This window comes from Heteronotia binoei, chromosome 2 (assembly GCF_032191835.1).
Source record: "Heteronotia binoei isolate CCM8104 ecotype False Entrance Well chromosome 2, APGP_CSIRO_Hbin_v1, whole genome shotgun sequence".
Classification (NCBI taxonomy): Eukaryota; Metazoa; Chordata; class Lepidosauria; order Squamata; family Gekkonidae; genus Heteronotia; species Heteronotia binoei.
Genome location: NC_083224.1, coordinates 54,701,780 through 54,722,016, shown reverse-complemented (window position 1 = coordinate 54,722,016; position 20,237 = coordinate 54,701,780). Strand labels below are relative to the sequence as shown.

The window sequence follows — 20,237 nt, the reverse complement described above, 5'->3', positions numbered from 1 at the left end:
ACTGGGTGTTACTCGAGGTCACTGTGGTCAGGGCATCCGGCCTTTCTGGTCTTATCTGGTTTCTCCCTATGTGGGGTGCAGGGGGAGAATACTGGGTACATATTCTTAGGGGCTTTCCAGCTCCTTTCCCTTCTGGTAAACAACTCTGACTCCTGCTTCTGCGGTCAGCTTGTACTTTGCGGTTACCTTGTGCAACTATGTTCTCTGCAGCTAAGCTAAGGCATAGAGGAGCTAGTTCCTCTTTCCTGAAAGCTCTGCTTTTCATTGCTAATACAAGCCTCTTGTGTCTGCCTTTATTAAGCCTGCATTTCTGCTCACACGTTGATTATAGATTATTGGAGCTATCAATCTGGGGGTCCTACCACATCTCCCTCCTTTCAGGGGAACTTGAGATTTCACAGTTTCCCTGACCCTAAATACATTGCGATCTAACAGCTTTCATCTCTTCATATATTGGTTCTCGGCGGGGTGGGGTCCTATATATGGGGTAGGCATTCTGAGCTTTGCGCGAAGCTATCGAGGGCACACCTAATACAACCATACACAATAATACACACCAAAATGAATATAAGGAAAGCAATAAAACCTTCTTTCAGCCAGGCAAAATCAGGGAGCCAGCTGGTGAGCCATTTGAACAAGCCAGCTCCTGAGTTAAAAGCTGTATCTGCTCCTTGTGCTTCTTTCACCAGTCCTCGTAAGGTCTTAATTCCACTGAGGATTTTACCTGATTCATTAACATAGAAGCAACATACTTCTTCCAGATAAGCACATGTCCCGCCTTGTTCGGAAAGTAACTGATCTAACACTCTTCGGTTCTGGAGCACAACATTAGCTATGCTATCAACCTCTTTCTGCAGTGTAAACAGAGACGAGGCTGTTTTCTCAAGGCCTTCTTGTAAGATTCGGGACAGGTTTCTTGTATAGATCTGCAAATCATAGACTCCTCACCCTGGGAACACAGAGCGTAAACCTTCTAAAATTCCAGTACCCCAGGACCTTTCCCGTCCTTTAGTCTGCTGGCCCCAACGGTTGGAGGGGGTACCCTAAATTTAGAACTTCATGGGCTATGATATCTTCACGGTGTTGCTAGTGTTAAGTGAGCCACCGAGCACATGCCCTTCCAATGCATAGGTAAATAGCACTATGAAGACTATGCCTGCGTAGGGTGCAACAGAGGACTTAGACCCTACATCAAACAATACAATACTTCAAAATACAGAATCTTCAGTTCTTCTGCTGCGACGACGGGATCTTCTTCCCTGTGCACTCCACCGTTGCCGGTAGGTGGAGCTCAGAGGGGATGAACCCTGTGAACCTAGCCGTGCCGGTAGGCAAGGGTCCAGAGGGGGCTGCCTGTGAGCTCCACTATTTCCGGTAAGTGGTACTCAGAGGTTGGCCTTCAAACAACCAGATTCGGGGGCGAACGGCATCTGGAAAGCCTATCTAGAAAACTCTGATTAAATTGCATAGTCAAAAAACAATACAAAGCTCAAGGCAAGCCTATTTTCTATCATAACATATAGCATTCCCTTCATTCGCTTTCACTAAAGGCTTCTCATAGGCAGAACCTAGAGGATTTGAATCTTTTAGGCCTATTTACTTCTGCTAAGCATTTCAGTATAAACAAGGCACTAGGCAATGTGTCAGGCCAAAACTAGCTTGTGACACATCATGATCCCTCAACTTTCCCAGGGATTATCCTACCTTCTTCTTCTTGGGCTGCTCGAACATTTGCTTCATAGACGAACAAATCTCCTACACAGAGCTGTTGCTTCAGCAAAGGAAGAGAATGGCTGCAAACATCAAAACTCAAATAAATCAAAATCACTTCAAAGTCACTTCAGAGGGTCCCCCCTTTGCGACTGCACACGAAATTCAGCAACTGGGATTTTCTTCCAGGCTTCCTTCTGGGCTCTCTTCCTTCTGGGGAGTCTCTTCTTTCACCTGAAGAGGCTCCTGCGGGTGCACATCTTGTTCTGGGACCAGGCCAGCTGCTTCTTCCGGGCCCTCGGTGTTTTCATGGCCATCTCTCTCTGGTGCAATTTCGGCTACAGTCTTTAGGTCTGAGACCTCGTTCCAAGCTGCAGGACCCCACCTGTAGGGGGCGAGATACCATCCTGTGGCTACTCTCATGACCCTAGGTGCGTTCATCATCTGCCAGTGGGGGTCGAGCACTCTGCTTCGGCCTCTTCCTCTCCCTCTCTCCCGAACCTGGGGAGGGGTGGCTGGACACTCATCGGGGTAGAAATTCATGCGGTGGCCAATTCCGTGGTGCCAGGCACGCCCGTCGCGTAACAGGGGTGGTTGCATACTTCTTGGTGGGCCTTGGGATTGGAGACCCACTTGTTCTAGTCCATCCTGAGGTTCTCCGCCTTCACCATGGGCCTCCTTTCTCGTTGCGAGGTTTTCCTGGGCATCTCGGAACTCCAGGGCATCATTCAACTTCTTGAACATCATAAACCGGTCCCACCCCTTGATCTCAAGGTTGTATGTACCTTTATAATTGCTGAAGGCTCTCACAGCATGCTTCTTCTTCTTGGACTCGTTCTTGGTTGGAGCCCTTGCCTTCTTGGGTCGGCCCCTACGAGGGATTGCTGTCTGGGGACCATCTTCTGCTGGCTCATGGGTCCCATCAGAGCAGACCTCAGCCTGGGGTTCTTGCACGACTCCCGGTGGAGGGGCTGGTGACACTTTCTCCGCCATTCTCCCAGGCCGTTGACGCCTTAGAAAAAGGTAAAAAGTGAAAGCCTGTCCAAATAAGTGTCCTGGCAGCCTGCCTCACTCAGGCGAGCTCTTGCTTCCCAACCTCTTATTTTGCTGGGTGAACAATGCCCCAACTCAACTTTCTGTGGCTTTTCTTCACTTTAGTGGAGCCAAACCTGGTAGCTGCAAAAGTCACGGCGGTAAAGGTCGGACTAAGAGACTGGTCAGAAGATGGAGGTGGAGGGCTGGACAAAACGGTATTCTGACTTCTAGTGGGGACAAACGCCTGGGCTTCAGGGTTGAGCCCACTTCTGCTTCTCTTGTCTGCTATGCTGCAACCCCTACTGTCCTTCAGGTACACAGTCTCGATTGGCCCTTCTTCCCCAAATTGGTAGGAAACTTCAAATGGGTCAATCCACACAGTCAACTCTGCAGGGATACTGGCCTGCACATCTTCTACAGTCAGTCCACTTCTGTTGGCTGCCAGTTGCACTATAGGATCTATTACCTTCCCAAGGTGCACACAACGATAGCCTGAACCCTGCAAAGGCTTCTCTGGGTACCAGTGGCCCTCATATTTCTTCTGTAGCAGCTGTCCTAGCTCTTCTCCAAACTGGTCAACCCGTCTCCGGGGGAGCTTGTCATACAGGTGGAAGGTGATGAAATGCAGAGCAGCCTTGATCTCAGGACGCATACTCCGTTTTCAACAACCAGGCTCAAATCACTTCACTTATGAGCTCGGTCATGGCTCGGAAGTGGGGAAAGGACATCCGATGGCGTCAGATGGCTGAGGGGGTTTCCACATAGCTGATGGGGACTTCCTCTGAAAGGTAAGCTGACCAGAGGCAGAGGACTTGCTTCTGGAGTACTTCTCTCTAGGGAGGGACCATAGATCTGGAATTCTTCAATTTTCAGCCACTAAAGGGGCAAGGGTGAAGTCTAAACGAGTCTAGGTGGCAAAAAGACTGGGAGCCTTGCATTGGGCCTAAACCCAGCTCCCTGCCAGGGGCAGCAACAAACACTGCTCAATACCTCAATACTTAATTCCCGGGGGTGTCTTAACTAAATTTGCCTTGTCCTGAGACTGAAATGCTAGTTCAAGAATAGGGTATCTTGTAGCCATACATCATTCAAAATAACACATTAACAGAATCATCCAAACCACAAACACCCTAACCCATAAGTGGGACATAATTAGTTCTCCTAGGTGCTTTTCCCCTACACGGTATCAGTATTACAGTCATAGTCACAGCACAAGCCAACCCACAGCTTGTCTGCCTTAATAAAACAGCATCTTTGGGGCTGTCTCCAGAAATCTCCCGGAGTAAAACACATGTACTTCCCTTTTGCAGTCTTACTAACTTAACCACATTCTGCACTTCCCGTTTTTCTCTCAGCGAGGCCACAGTTACGCAACATCGCAGATAAATTTCACACAGCAAGGCAATATAAACTTCTAAACAATCTGAAACGTGACTCTGATTCTAACTCTTTGCCAATTGGAAGGCTTCCAAAGAGGGTCGACCTATCTTTGTCAGATCCTCAGTGGCGGCCCAAGCTGGAGAGGCAATTCAACCTCTAATCTTTCAGGGGTGGCCGTTTGGCCTTTAATCCTCCAAGCAAATAAGGGGCCCTCCCCAATTCTCTCAGGAAGCACCCTCGTGCCTGGTTTAGTCTCAAGCATCCAGGCGGCCATCTAATTGGACCCTTCAGCAACCATACAGTTGCCTTCCCGTGCTCCCCTTTCCCACGGGCCAATATTCTGCCTATGGTGTCTTGGGATGCACCAACAGAGAATCAGTGCCCCTGGGATGTGGGCCTAGGGACTTATGCCATTTACTCACCAAAGTAGTTTTCAATTATCGTCTTTGTATCAAAGGGGGTCCCACCCTCGATCCAAAGCATTAATCCACCAGGCAAGTTCTGGAAGGGGGTTGGATGAGGGATTGGGTGGACCGTTTTTGTCAAGGCACTGTTGGCAACTTCGCAAGCGAAACTCCTCCAGAGCTAATGGGTCCTTGGCCAACAAACGGGCCCAGTCTTCTGCTCTGCGAGTGGTCTCGGGGCGGGCAGTTCGCCCTTTGATTTCCCAGGCATGAATGCAATCTCCTGCTTCTTGCCTGAGAAAGTACCACCGTGCCCAGTGGTTGTTCCAACTACCGCTGGGATTCTTGGTGTTACGCTCAATCAGCCAGGCCGTAGTGGTCTGACAGGTCCCAGTCCACAACTGGACTCGATAATGGGGACACAAAGTATGCTGCCAGTGGCGGGCTAATGCGCCAGGGATATCAACCCAAAGACTAACCATCTTCTGGAACCTTCCAGGAGGGCTCCAGGCTTTCCTGTCACTTAGACCAGTCAGGGAGGCAATCATACAACCAGGGGCGTCCCCCAGATTGTGACTTTCTCCTGGTTACTCAAACAAGCCAAGTATTTTGGACACAAATGCGGAAGGGGCGGGTGAGAAATTGGTCTTGGCCTCTGGCCAATGTCACGTCAATTAATACTGGCGAAGAGAGCTACCTCTCTTGTGGGTCTGGCGCTTTCCCAATTTCCCATTCCACTTCCTCAAACAGACAAGACAACTAACACACACAGACAGGGGAGGGTGACCACATATAGGAGCCTAGGCAACTCGCTTCCGCACTTTCCTCGCCGGCCGCGGTCGCCCGGGCCGGAAACGGAGTACTTGTGCGTCCCGTTTGCTTCGATATCAGATATCGTCTCGTTCACACACCACACACACTTCACACAGTCCGGACAAACCACTTCCTCAAATATACTTTTCCCCTTTTTTCTAATACCAATCTACACATGCAGTCAATCGTTGGAATACTGCAGTCAGAAGGGACACTGCCCTTCCCTGTTCCGCAGGTCCTTGGATGCTGCTGCGTGTTGATCAGGCACGCCTTCCTCCGAGACTTAAGACAATCTCATATGGAGGGATTCACTACAATTCTCAAATTATGTCACGTAGAGGAAATCTATCACGTTGGGCACAAGGGCCTAAATCTGCCACTACCTCATGCCCAAGGCGTGAAGCTGGTTCCTGTTGCCCCGTTCTCCTAGTCTAATTTAGGCCACGACTGAAACCTAGGCAGGGACAGGGTAGACAGAGGGACGGTCAGCCCAAAAAAGGGGCTGGGAGCTCCTTACCGCTGCTCTGATCCCCCCTGCCACCAGCCCTGGTTGGCCGGGCTAATAGAAGGGGCTAAATGCCCCTCCTGGCTGGCTCGCCAAATTATGTAGCGGGAAAAACCCTATTTATACGTTACCAATTCAGCTGACGCAATCACAGAGACCGGAGACAAGATCAGGAAACAGCTTCTTTATTTAACGTGCACGGGCCCTCTGCACACGGGCGCCAGACTCCCAAGAGAGACTGGGCAACAAGCATAGAAAAATCACAGCTTTTATAGGCCTTCAGAGCCTCAAACATACTTCCTCTTTTCATATAATACATACATCATCATTCCCCATCTAGGCCCCCATCTAGGCCCGATACCCGTTTCTCTTGTCCCTCGTGACACCCTCCTAGTAGGTGTTCTCTGCCCATATTTAGTCATAGGAAAGGGGACTCGGAAGGGGACTCGGTCTTGTTAGTACTGTTACTGGGTGTTACTCGAGGTCACTGTGGTCAGGGCATCCGGCCTTTCTGGTCTTATCTGGTTTCTCCCTATGTGGGGTGCAGGGGGAGAATACTGGGTACATATTCTTAGGGGCTTTCCAGCTCCTTTCCCTTCTGGTAAACAACTCTGACTCCTGCTTCTGCGGTCAGCTTGTACTTTGCGGTTACCTTGTGCAACTATGTTCTCTGCAGCTAAGCTAAGGCATAGAGGAGCTAGTTCCTCTTTCCTGAAAGCTCTGCTTTTCATTGCTAATACAAGCCTCTTGTGTCTGCCTTTATTAAGCCTGCATTTCTGCTCACACGTTGATTATAGATTATTGGAGCTATCAATCTGGGGGTCCTACCACAGCAGCACTTTGCTTTCTAATTGTTGAAAATATTGGTTTTGTTACATTATATCCTGCAATCACTAGTTTACCTCAATGACAGACCACTATAGTTTTCCTGTTTCTTGGCAGGAGTTACCAGTGATGTTGAATCAAAATGTTCCAACACATCGAAAAAAATCAAGATGATGTGCCAATCTTTTTAAAGTGCATAAAAAGCTCTTCAGGACTGAATCCCTTCGAAAGGCAACTCATTGCCCCTAAGTATGTACCGCAAACAGGGCTGTATGTATAGCCCTGGAAAGAAATATCATGGGGCATGCTACAGCAGTTTGTTTCAGAGTGGAACCATCGCTGCTGAAGCAACTCAATGGCAGTATTTGTGGTATCTCATTGGGACAGAGCTGACTGGTAGATTTCATCCATCAAGGTCATGGCTATCTACTCACACTGGCAGCAGTGAGGGTGAGTGGAGCGTGGCGGTGGCAGGCTGGAGGAGGCTGGTGACAGCTGTGGCAGTGGGGGGGGGAGAGAGGAGTACAATGGCGGGCCAGAGGAGGCTGGCAGTGGCCGCGGCAGTAGGGGTGAGTGGAGTGTGGCAGCGGGGTGAGCAGAGTGCACCCAGATGGGTGCCGGGGGGGGGCGCCTGCCTAGGGCACTATTTGCCCACAAGCCAACGCTGCCTATATCCTTCTAAAGTATTCTCCTGAGCTGCTCCATTATACTACAGTCCTAATTGCTTTTCAGAATGCCTTCCTGAGTCTTTATTTTTCCCACATTCTGAAAAGTGTTACAAATGTGGGGGGGCTTCCTGAGCTTCTCAGGTAGACCATTCCACAAGGGGAAAGTCAGAACAGAGAATGCACATGTATGAGCGGTTGCCAACATTACCCATCTCAACAGTTAGCACAATGGGTTAGATCCTATGCACCGTCTGTATGAAGTGCTGGTAGAGGCTCTTTTGTGTGCCAAAAATATGATGTGAAAGGGGGGGGGAGGTGGAACTCATGAACAAAAAGTCACACACCCTGTTGGCCACTGCTCCAAGTAATCTGATTGTTTAGCATCAGCTAAGCAGAGAGAGGCTTCAGAGTTGAATGCTGAAGAGGAGAATTCATTCAGAATTCAGCCCTGACTCAGAGCAGTTTAACACAGAAAGGAGAACTGGGGAAAGTTGACAAGGATGCATGGGTAGTTAGATGGAGACTCCTACTCAGGCCAAAGAAAGGGAGAATTTCTACTGAGAGAATCTTCTACTGAGAGGAGAATTTCCCTATCCAGTCAAACAGGGAGTTAAAGAGTGTCAAGAGTTCAAATATCCCTTGTCTGGTGTGGTTAGAGACCTTAAGAGTCAGTTAAAAACTCAAGACAAGTACTGGTTTTTTCAAAAGAAGGAGTTTGGATACTGGAAAGAGTGTACCATTCCTCTGGAAACCAAATAAGTCAGAGAATACTCAAAGAAAGTGTACTGGAGTGTTTGGGAACACACTGGAACAAAAGCTTTTCAACATAAAGATTTTAAGAAACTCTGGATTCTGTGTGTACTGAATTTCAGTCCCTGATTTCACCTGACCTTTCTTCTCTGTGTTGAATAAAATATTTTGTTAATTTGGAATAGAAAAATGTCTTGAGTGCCATTAAAGTTAAAGGGGGCTCCTAATCCTTCCCTCAGGTTCCTGGGCTGAGCAAACAGCCAAAATATACTGTGAAAGGGTGAGACAGCCAGAGTTTTTCAGCAAAGAAGAAAACACATTCCTAGGGTATCTCAGTCAGAAACGGGAAAGAAAAGCAGAAGGAAAATCTTGCCTCTGAGGCAGAGAAGTGGACGGGGGCAGTAATACCTGCCATCCGCAGCTCCACCTCTAGATCTCCAGGAATTTCCTACCCCACACTTGTCAACCCTAGCTGCAGCTGTGTTGCATGACCTTTTGTCCATGCAGGCCTCTAAATTCCTGGCATCAACATCTGCAGCTCACAGGGCACTACTAGGGAAAACCCACCACTGTTAGTGCCTTACACCAGAACAACATAGAACCTAACCCATGACAAAAAAGAGCCACAAAGAAGTTCAAAATATAAGCAAATCTGGTGCTGTCCACAAAAAAAGCAAGTCAGTGGACCCGCCCCACTTTTACCTGATGGAATTTAATCTTCAAAACAGGAGGAACAATCCCTCATCCAATCCCACCCTCACCTCCTACAGAGCACAGTGAATCCAAATTCCTATTATTATTATTTTTAAAGAGTAATGTACAGTTCTTTCTCCTACTGCAATCAGCAAAACTTTAAAAAGTGCTATTCTTTGGCCCTGTGTATTTTGGTGCATCTGAGCATTAAAAAAAAAAAAGAAACCCACTGAGAGCCTGTTACTTTTGCCAGCAGGCATGGATAGAATTTCAAAGAAAAAATGTTATTAAAGAGAAGAGATCTTGGGAGAAATACTAACCTTCCCCCTGCCATCAACCCCAGCCAGAAAATTATCATCAAGCAAAAGGTTTTTATAGCAAAAAGAAGAAAACAAATTTTCTTTGCGAAGTGGAAAAAGGTGGATTAGGACAGAAAACCATCTACATATCTATCTCAGACTGGAGCAACGAAACACTTAAGAGACAATCTAAGTTCTGGTGTAGCTACTAAATAAATATACCGTACACTGCAATCCTAAATTGAGCTATACCTTTCTAAACTCATTGACTTTAATAGTAGAGATATTACTGACTAGGTTTGCAGTGGTGGGATTAAAATTCTATATTCATAAACCCTGTCCACACATTACAGTGAATGCACATACATCTTACATGACCACTGTAAGAAAGAACCAATATGTGTTCTCTTTACAAATGAAACCAGGATAAAGTTGCCAACCTCCAGGTTCTGGCTAGAGATCTCCTGGAATTCCAACTGTTCTCCAGCTGACATTTCCCCTGAAGAAAATGTTTGCTTTAGAAGCTGGTCTGTATGGCATTATAGCATCCTGAAATCCCCCCCTTCTCAGGCTCTACCCCCACCCCCCACCCAAATCTCCAGAAATTTCTCAGCCAAGATCAGGTAACCCTAAATTAGGGACCAATACCTGGATAAATGTGGGGTTTAAATCACATGTTCATGCACTCTCTCTCTGTTTAAAAATTGCTCAATGCCCGGATGAAGAAAAATCAAGTGTATATTGTACATGAATTATATGTGTGCTCACTGAATCTTGTGAACAGGGCTATTATCTCAAAAGGCTCTGAAACAACCCACATTTACCTTCAAGGACTGTACTGGGAACAAAATGGGGTCAAAGCAATGATGGTTTCTATAGGTTTAGGTGAGAACTATTGAATTTCCAAGACAAAATTTAAAATCATTTTTGCTAAAAATGATTTTTAAAAAAAACCACACAAAATCACATAATGTAGAATAACATTTTAAAATGCATTTCAGCATAGCCTTATATTGATTTCATCTCAGAAATGGAAACAGTCTCTCCTTTAACTTATAAGATATTGACACTATAGCAAAAAAAGGCTGGAGGTAGGAGCTGGGTGTTTGGGAAGGACTCTTTAGAGTAGTTTGGGAGGCTACCTTTGTATTAACATCTTTGTATGTTTGCTGTTTATGCCCAGTTAGGAGTGAGAAGATAATTCAGTCATTGCTAATATTAAATATTAAATTTCACATCTTAGGTAAGTAATACGATGCAGTTGTTTTCTTGTATGTGTGTCATGACTGTCATGTAAAATATTGGCTTCTTCACCTGTGAATTAATGACATGGCTATTTGACGACAAACCCTTCTGTCTAAAGAAGGAGTCTAAGGATTTGATACAAATGTTGATATATATTTGTTATTGATCATGACAATTTTGTATATTGGAGGACTGTAAGAACATATTTGGGACTTTCATATTCATTGCTTGGGGACCTTTTTGTTTACAATTTTGGTATACCAACAAAGACAAAATACAAAAATTCATCAAACCCAGTTTTCCTTGAGCAACTTTGAGATAAGAGGAAAGTGGAATGGAAATATTTTAATTACAGACACACCCCTAGATGCCATTGGAAAATTACTCGCCTCCTCAAACAGAAGACCAAAAAGGGATTGGAAGCATGTCATTTTGTAGAAAAATGACTCTGGGGTATAATGATGTGACTGAATGCAACAATAATCTTTGGCTCAAGTTTGAACAATCACTAATGTAGATTAAAGAAAAGCCAGTAGAGTGAAGTATCACAGCATAAAAAAGGTAAGAGTGAAGCATCACAGCATAAAAAAGGTAAGAGTGAAGTATCACAGCATAAAAAATCTTCAGTCAGGTACACTTGATAAGGAAGGTGAAATAATAGAGACAATAATGATTAGGACAGAAACTATGTGCTTCAGCTGGTCTGGGTGAGAGACACATAATGTAACACACACAATGCAACTCTTTCTACATAATGAAGGCAGTTTGTATTTTCTGGTAAATGACTGCTCCTATTTTATTCCTATACTTGCCTTTGGGAAATGCCTTATGAGGTGCCGTTAGTCTTCTGAGTCAATTCACACATTTTGGAGTACACAGGCTGACTCTGGTGTTCCCCCCTCCCCTATGAAACAATCAGCCATAATTTATGGGTTCTCAAGCACCATGTGTGGGGAACCCAACTCAGACTAGGGCCAAATTGTATACAAAGAAGGCCTTCATATACACGCATCCCATTTTCCCAAGCTGAAATGATCCTGGAGAGTGTAATTTAGCCTTGGATTCCGTGGTACTCACATACTTTTATTCAGTGCGTCAAATAGCAACCCCCCTGGGCCATTACAGATTGAGAAAATGGCAAGATGGGGATGAAGCCCCTCCTCCATGTGTGTCACTGTCCAACTAGATATCAGGCACCTCACATGCAGGAACCGAGGTGAACCTGCAAGTCACACCTGACTGTTACACAGGGTAGGGACATGAGATCAATCTGTTTACTTTGTAATGTGTGGATCAACCAGACCCATCCAAGGATCCCTGGAAATTAAACCTGCATCTGAGTGAGGAGTTGATGCATTTTGTGTCTAGAGCATCTGCATGGAAACACATGCGCATGAACTAGGGTTGTCAAGTCTAACTCAAAAAATATCTGGGGACTTTGGGGGCAGAGCCAGGAGACTTTCACATTCCCTAAAACAAATAAACAAAAATACAGCAGTGCAGTTCCCCTGAATACAGCCTTAATTTCTTCATACCCAAACAACCCATGCTCCTGTACACTCTCTCTGTCTCCCTCTCTTTCACACACACACAGAAAGGGAGCAGCCAAAATAAACAGTATGCAATCCCACACTTGTGTGGTTTCACTGGGGCAATTTACTCACGAGTTGCTGAAGTTCTAAGTTCTATCAGACTAACACAGGGAAAGCAAAGGTTCTAGTTCTTCCTTTACTATGCAAACAACTTCTAAAAGGATTGTGAAACAAACAGAGGGTCTCTGGACTGCTATAGCAAAGGTTCTAGTTCCTCCTTTACTATGCAAATGTCTTCTAAAAGGATTGTGAAACAAGCAGAGGGTCTCTGGACTGCTACAGCTTTACAGCTAACTGGGAGCAGCCATCTTGCCACCCCCATTCAATCCGGCTGGCTCCTACTTAAAGGCACAGAAACACTATCCAGAAAGTAAGCCTTTCCAAGGTTCCTCTAGTTCTAAAGTCGAAAGGCAGGTGGGGGCGGGGCTTCCCCTCACCAGCCAGCTGACTGGGGGTGGGAAGAAGCCTGCAAAACCTGGGGATTTCCCGCTGGGACCTGGGGACTGGCAAGCCTAGCATAAACTCTCAGGTGCCATACAGTGTGCTGCCTCACACTCTTGTGTTGTGGCTGCTTGGACTCACTTGGTGCTGCTGCTAAGGCAAAGTAAGTGAACCCAGCACACCACAAACAAGTAGATCATTTAAGTAAAGTACACTGGTGGCATGATCCTTGCCAAGAGAACAGGGATATTAAAAGTGTGTTCTTATTTTCTTCTGAGAAATGCTGGGAGCATGTGGTAACACACTACAAAGGACTATCATACCGCAGCATTTTCTTAGTACTCATTATAAGCCAACATCTTCCACCTTGAATAGCTCTGGCAAAAGTGAAGGCAAAGAAGAAGGCAAGGTGAGCTCAGTAATAATAGAAGCAACCATGAACATAAATTATATTTAAATACATATAAAACACAAGCATATATTGAACATAAATTATTTTCATAAATATATATATAAAACATAAATCAAACAACACTGATGTACATTTTCTAAGCAGAACTGCTGCTTTGATTATGGCAGGGGAAGTTAGTTCGTGACTGGCACAGAGGCTGTTCTTAGAGGTCAGGCTCCATGGTGTGTGGGCTGACATAATTAACATTACAGAGAGAGCTGACTCAGCCTTATTTTTCTGCTTAGTGCATATCATTTTGGACATGCCGAGATCTCGGATGCATCTGGAAAACTCAAAGCTAATTGAAAAAACATGTGGCTGGCATAGGAGCCAGCAAAGCAGGCTTAAAACAAAGTTCAAGGAGAATCTTCCTGTGCCCAAGTTAAGACAGCATTTTAGATAAAGGGAAGGGACCATTCCAGGAGGAAGAGACTCCTTTTCAAAGAAAAACTGAGTCAAGACACATGGTCCAAATAATCTTCAGTGGAACCTATGGCTGAAGAGAGTTCTCTGGATCTACATTCTGCCTTCCACCATTTTAAAAGTGATTGATAGTCATGGTATGTAACTTCTCCAACTTCTGACTTTGGAAACCAATTTCCAAAAGTTTATACTATTTCAAAAACTCAGAAGCAACAATGGGACAAGAGTAATGGGTTGTAAACCCTCCCTGAAAGTACTTTTGCCTCTTTCTAAAGCTTTTAGGTTGTCTCCAGAGGTTCTGTTCCAAAAAGAGTGGGTGCCTTCTGCAAGTGCCAGGAGCCCTCCAAGCCACTTCTGCTGAACCAAGGCTCCATGCACCTGTGGATGGCTCCACTGTTAGTGGAACAGAACCCCTAGATCTAATCCAATAGCTTTTGAAAAGATGGTAAGAGAGGTTTTGCTTCCTGTGGTCTAGATTCCTTTTTACCCAGTCAATCCATGTCATAAGGCCTGCATGATGTAAAATATCATCAGTATTTGGAACATTCATGGATACATATCTGCAACTCAATGACAGCTTTACTCAAAATTTCACTGGGGATTCATGAACTTAAGTAATGCTCAAACACCACCAATCCTCTTTGCCAAAGACTGACTTTGTTTGCCCAGGACAATCGTTGCCATGGAATCTATGCCATAAACTGAATTTTCTAAGGAATACCAATATGACATTCAACAGACCAGCTGGACATCTAGCTTATGATTTTACTCTATGCACTGTGGCACACACTTGATCTGACTTCTAAGGGGGACAGCAGTAGTGCTGCCAGATCTCTCCTGGAAACTGACAGGGGATGGGAGAGACTTTTCAGAAGTGGGAGAGAGGCCCAGGCTACATCGCTGATGATGTGGCAATATCACTTCCAGCATTTAGTGCAGGGGTGTCAAAAGTGCAGCCTGAAGGACGGATCAGGCCCTTGAAGGACTCCTATCAAGCCTGCAAGCAACTCACTGTTATCTGCTTCCTTCTCTCTCTCGTTTCCTTCTGCATTACAGTTTGCTTTGCCAGGCTTGCTCAATTGCACAGAAGCTACAGAGCAAAACCTCTATTTTCTCCATTGGCACATGAAACAATTTAAGTACAAAAATCTGCAGTGCCCAGCCATGTCATGTTTTCCCCTGGGCCTTAGGCTCAAAGCATTGACCATGAAATTTCTGTAATGAATGCCAATAAATCAAAAATAGGTTTGCAATTTACAGACACACACCTGATCAACACCTGAACATTATACTCAAGATTGCTACAGCACAGATATTGTCTCCAGATTTCAATGCAATAATTCAGAGGAAGAGACGTCAGTTACCAGAAACTGTTAAATAAACAAAATATTGCAAGAGTGCATCTTATGATACATGTGGCCCGGTCTGACAAGGTCTCATTTATGTCAGATCCAGCCCTCATAACAAATGAGATGGACACCCCTGATTTAGTAGAAATGCTATCATCACATTGCAATGCTCTGGTATTAGGACAAAAACTATGCAGTAAATAAATAAATAAAATAAATAAAAAGTTTTTGCCCAAATACCAGAGCATTGCCACAACATTGCCAATGTAATGACAACACTTACGGTACATGCTGGAAGTGACGTCACCAGGGATGCAGCCTGGGCCTCCCTCCTGTTCCTAGTAAGTTCCCCCGCCAGTCAGCTAATCGGCAGTGGGGGGTGGGGCATGGTGGTGGGAGGTCATTCTTCTGCAAAAGCACACTATCCTCTTTCTTCAGCACTCAGGATACTGAGAATTCATGGCCATGGTTAGTGTTTCCTTGCTTATGTCACTGTAGCTGCCGCTCGCCCAAGAACTGTGGAGGAAGGGTGTGTCACTTGTTCATGCTATGTCATTTAAATATATGCACATTTAAAATGGTGTTATTAACTAGGACTGGGAATGAAAAGCTGGCTCGATTTTCTTTCTTTCTTTCTAGGCCAAGAGGCAAAATGCCCATCTTAAGAGTTTTCAAGGAGCCAGATGGCAACTCTACCGAGCCAATCAGATAGCAAAGCTAAGTTGCTGAGTGGGTAAATCCCCCTCCCCCCCCACATCTCTCCTGCTGCACAAACTGCAACAGGCTCCTATTTGATCCGAATAGGCTTGGAATATCAGCAGCCTAAAGGCTCTAGCACAATAGCAATGTCATTGTTTCTATATCTGACACCCTGGCATGAATGCAGAGGAACATTGCAACACCACAACACAGCTATTCAAAACAGTCCCAAACAGAGCATGAAGCAGCTGTTCAAGTCAGATTTTGCTATTCCCCCCCCCCCCCCATGTCTGCATATTCCACCTTTCAGGTTGCAGTTATACTTGGGGAGGAGCTTATATGTATAAAACAGGTTAGAGGAGAATCGAAGAAGAGCCTATAAACAGAAGAAGAAGAAGAAGAAGAAGAAGAAGAAGAAGAAGAAGAAGAAGAAGAAGAAGAAGAAGAAGAAGAAGAAGAATTGCAGATTTATATCCCGCCCTTCTCCCTGAATCAGAGACTCAGAGCGGCTTACAATCTCCTATGTCTTCTCCCCTCACAACAGACACCCTGTGAGGTGGGTGGGGCTGGAGAGGGCTCTCACAGCAGCTGCCCTTTCAAGGACAACCTCTGCAAGAGCTATGGCTGACCCAAGGCCATTCCAGCAGGTGCAAGTGGAGGAGTGGGGAATCAAACCTGGTTCTCCCAGATAAGAGTCCGCACACTTAACCACTACACCAAACTGGCACCAGATGGCAGGAACCCTGCTAAGTTAACTCTGGCAATTTTATATGTGTGACTTTGCCTTAATAGTAGAAAAGAACAAGAGTCTAGTAGCACCTTAAAGACTAATAAAACGTGTGGCAGGATATGAGCTTTCAGGAGTCACTGCTCACTTCTTCACAGAAAGCTCACAAAAGCTCATATCCTACCACAACTTTTGTTATTCTTTAAAGTGCTACTGGACCCTTGCTCTTTTCTACTGCCCCAGTCAGACTAACTTGACTACCCATCTTGATCTTTGCCTTAACTGTAGCTGAAAGAAACTGCTTGGACTTGAGCTAGATTCTAGACTCATGTCAGCAGCCATGTTCTGATCTGCAAAACACAACCACTTAGTTTCTTAACTAACTTCTGCACTGTGGTGCTGAAGGCTGATTCAGATCACTGTATCTGCTTCTGTCACATGCTTAGATCTTGAAGCTCCTGCAGCTCTAGCACCTGAGTTCAAAATATGCTACCCCAGCCACATTCCGGATTACGTGAAGTTGTCACGTCTATCAAGCTGTGGCCGTACACAATGGGTCTGAGATTGGAGAAATTTCAAGCAATCATTGTGCTTAGAGACAAATAGATTTTGTATTACGTGAGTAGGCTAATAGCCCATGAAACAATTTCATGGAAATTGCTTTGAAACCGTAGTTACCCATAACATCAGGAGCTCACAGGGTCAGGGCTGCCAACTAATGTTTTAGAAAAGCAGCCCTTAATATTAAAGCTGACCAGTTTTCCTCTCCACATACTGATAATAGGGTTGTAGAGAAGAACTTGGTGAACTTAAGAAAATTCTGGGAATTTTTCCCATTTGTGCCTCACAAATGATCAAAATGGGTTCCTTTTTGAGATAAAGGAATTATTGAGATATAATAAAGTGATAATGTAGCAAAGTTTGTCCACTGCACTATGGAGGATATTTGAAGGAAGAAAGCATTTCTGTGGATTATAGATCAAACCAACCAGGAAAAAAATTTAGACACAGTCACTATTACAAAGTAGGGCTGCAGGCTTCAGCTGGTGGATTAAAACTTCAGATGACTAGCCTGCTCTCTTCTCCATGAGAATAAACTGTAAAGCGAGGCAGAGAGTTAAGGACAGACCTGTTTGTTTGTGGAGACTATGTTAGTTCTGGGACATGACTGTAATCTGGAACAAAGAAAACATTCAACTTGGTCTCCTCTTCTAACTACAGGGGAGCTGGCTTCTGTTTATTAAAACCGCAGTGAGAGCTTCTTGCCAGAGTTACCAGTCTCAGCAACGTAAGATAAACACGGCATGACTGAAGCTGCCACTTGGTAGCATATACAGATCTAAAGATACTTAACTGTATGGTTCAGGTTTAAGTCAAATGTTGTTTTTCAATATTTACCAATATTTATGTATACTGTCAGGAAAAAATAATGCACCTGCCTAGTTGCTTTCAGCTTTTTAGTATGTGGGTTAAAAGATGGTATGTGTATGATAGATGGTTGTCAAACGGTCAGACAAAGTCTAAGTCTAACCCTTTTTATTCAGGAATGTAGGCATAAAATGACTAGTGGATACATGTGAAGTGCCTGCAGAAGGGAAATAGCTGAGTTGCACCAAACCTAAAAACATTCGCAACTCAGGTGAGGGAATACATGTCTGAATGCTCCTCATCAAAAGAAGACAACTCTCTCTACATGTAGGCAACCAGCATGTCAGGGGCCCAGTTCAGCCTAACCTGAAACATGATGTGATCACACTATACATTACCATGTCCCTTCTGATGACAGCCAATGATGGGATGTCACGTCACCTAGTGCATTAGGGGCAAAATACATGTCACACAGGAGATCCTTGTGTCCCACCCACCCCCACTCCATATCTGAAAGCAGCCTTACGGAACTTATAACTAAATCAGGGAAGCAGCACCAGGGCAAACAATGTTTTATTGTTTGTTTATTATTTTTATTTACATCTTATATAGACAACCTTTATCCTCAATTGGGACCCAAAGCTGCTTATATTGTTCCCCCTTCCTCCATTCTGTCCTTACAACAGCCCTGTGAGATAGATTAGGTTGAGAGCTTCTGACTGGCCCAAGGTCACCCGGCAAGCTTCCATGGGCAGAGTGGGGATTCAAACCTGGGTATCCCAGGACCTAGTCCCACACTCTGTCCACTACACCACTGCGGCTCTTTCCCCATGCCATTTCTCCCATGAGGAACTCCTCCCACTGTCAAATCACAGCCAATTTACGACAACCCTGTAGATAGGGTTTTCAGGTCATTCAGAGGTGGTTAGCCATTGCCTGCCTCTGTGCAGCGACTCTGGACTTCCTTGGTGGCTTCTTACCAAATACTAACCAGGGCTAGACAGAACTTTCAAGTCACATGTGGCTCTCAAAGCAAACGGGGGGCGGGGGGGGGGGGGAGAGAGACACTAAGGAGCTCATTGTTTTTTGTCACATTTTGTTTCACCCTTCACCCTTCAAAAGATTTGTCCTTCATGGATTTGTGTAGAAAGAAACTGTCTTTCTAATTGTCATCCCCACAATGAAGTTCAGATAACACAGGATGATCAGTTTGTTGTGTGCTCTGGGGATTGTCAAAGCACTTTTTTAGTGCAAGTCATCCTGATCTCTGATTAACAGCCCTCTTAGGTTTAAATTGATTGAGCTCATCTGCTTTGGCTTTGGAAGAGAAACTACTTTCAGGGTTGTTTCCCTCCCTCTTAAGCTATTTTCTTTTTGCTAAGAAATTTAAAAAACCCCACAAAGAAGGTGTTGTATCTAGTGTTCAGCTTAAAGAAGAAATATTCAGGAGATCCAAGAGAAAGGGGTTTTGTGTTTCCTTTCAGGTTATAAAACTTAACATTACCAGCAGAGCAGAGAAACACATTCCATGTGATGGTGTGTAGTTCTGTGGCTCTTGGGGAGAGAGGGAGAGAGGGAGAGAGGAACTAATCAACAGAGGTGGCTGAACTCAGCAAAAATCAGATAGGACTCAGCGCAGTTTGGGAAGTATAATGGCAGGAAAATGTCCTGCAGAATAAAGAGAATGGTAAAAATACACAAGAATGGTTACAGAAGGAAACACACTAATTCTGACAGTCTATAATATCTCTGTAGGATCTATCACATGTTCATCCCACAATTTGGCCAAGGAATTCAATGTGGAGTGCACAGTTCTCTTTCATTTCATCTTCACAACAACTTTCTGAATTGAGGTAGACTGAGAGACGGGAACTGGCCTAAGATCACCCAACAAGCTTCTTGACTGAACATGGATTTGAAATGAATCTCCCCAATCCTAGCTTAAGGTTCTAATCACTACATCAAATAATTCTGCAAAGCTAAGAAGTCTGAAGGTTAGTTTTAGCACTAGAGGCATCCAAGCTCTTCTGGAACTCTTCTAAGACTTCCACAAGGCTTTTAATAAATCCAACTCCCAAAGGTTTCTGAGTCAGTTTAGCAGTTATGGATAAAATTGATCAAATGGCAGGAATCAGAGAGTAGGAATTAACACACAATTCTCACAATGGAGGCAAGTAAACATTGGGCCCCACAAAGATTGGCCCAGTGCTATTTAATTTGCTCATAAATTGAAGATGAGCAAGTTTGTGTATGATACCAAACTAATCAGGACAGTGAAAACTGAGCTGGACTGTGAAAAGCTGACAGAGAATCACTTCAGACTGGGTAACAAGCTTCAGAACCACACAGTCTCAAGCAAAACTCAGCTCTTCCAGTTGGTATTTCTAGGACTGAATCAAGCTCTCTCACTTTTAAGAACAATATCTGTTGAACCACCATTTGTACTGGAGCATGGCTACATGCACAAAATGAAATGCAAATCATGTTGAAATGAATCTCCCCAATCCTAGCTTAAGTTTCTAATCACTACATCAAATAATTCTGCAAAGCTAAGAAGTCTGGAGGTTAGTTTTAGCACTGACATGACACGCATACTTGGGGCTACTTTCCAGCTCATTATATGTTTCTGAGAATATGATGAATTAACAGAGAATCCTGAACAAAGTTACATCCATCTAAGTCCACTGATGTCAACAGGCTTAGAAACGTGTAACTTAAGGTTGCATTGTCAGTGCCCATCCCACTCCCACCAGATAGTGAAAAGTCCTCAGATAGCATTTACTAGATTTAGTTTCCTTTGCCCAAGAGAGCACTGGAGCCTTGCTGTGTTTTTGAAAATGTGTTTTCATGTGCATGTTTG

General features: G+C 44.7%; 2 protein-coding genes across 2 annotated transcripts in view; both read right to left on the bottom strand.

Annotated features, from left to right (window-relative positions):
* SNTA1 (syntrophin alpha 1) overlaps positions 1-20,237 on the bottom strand; it is a 101,187-nt gene that overhangs the window by 64,911 nt on the left and 16,039 nt on the right. The gene's annotated exons all lie outside the window — the stretch shown is intronic.
* LOC132567792 (protein Tob2-like) lies at positions 2,810-3,397 on the bottom strand. Its single transcript, XM_060233478.1, has one exon. The coding sequence runs from the start codon at positions 3,395-3,397 to the stop codon at positions 2,810-2,812; it is 588 nt and encodes a 195-aa protein (XP_060089461.1).

Coding starts and splice junctions, on each gene's coding strand:
- LOC132567792 (XM_060233478.1), bottom strand. CDS start 3,397: ATGCGTCCTGAGATCAAGGCTGCTCTGCATTTCATCACCTTCCACCTG.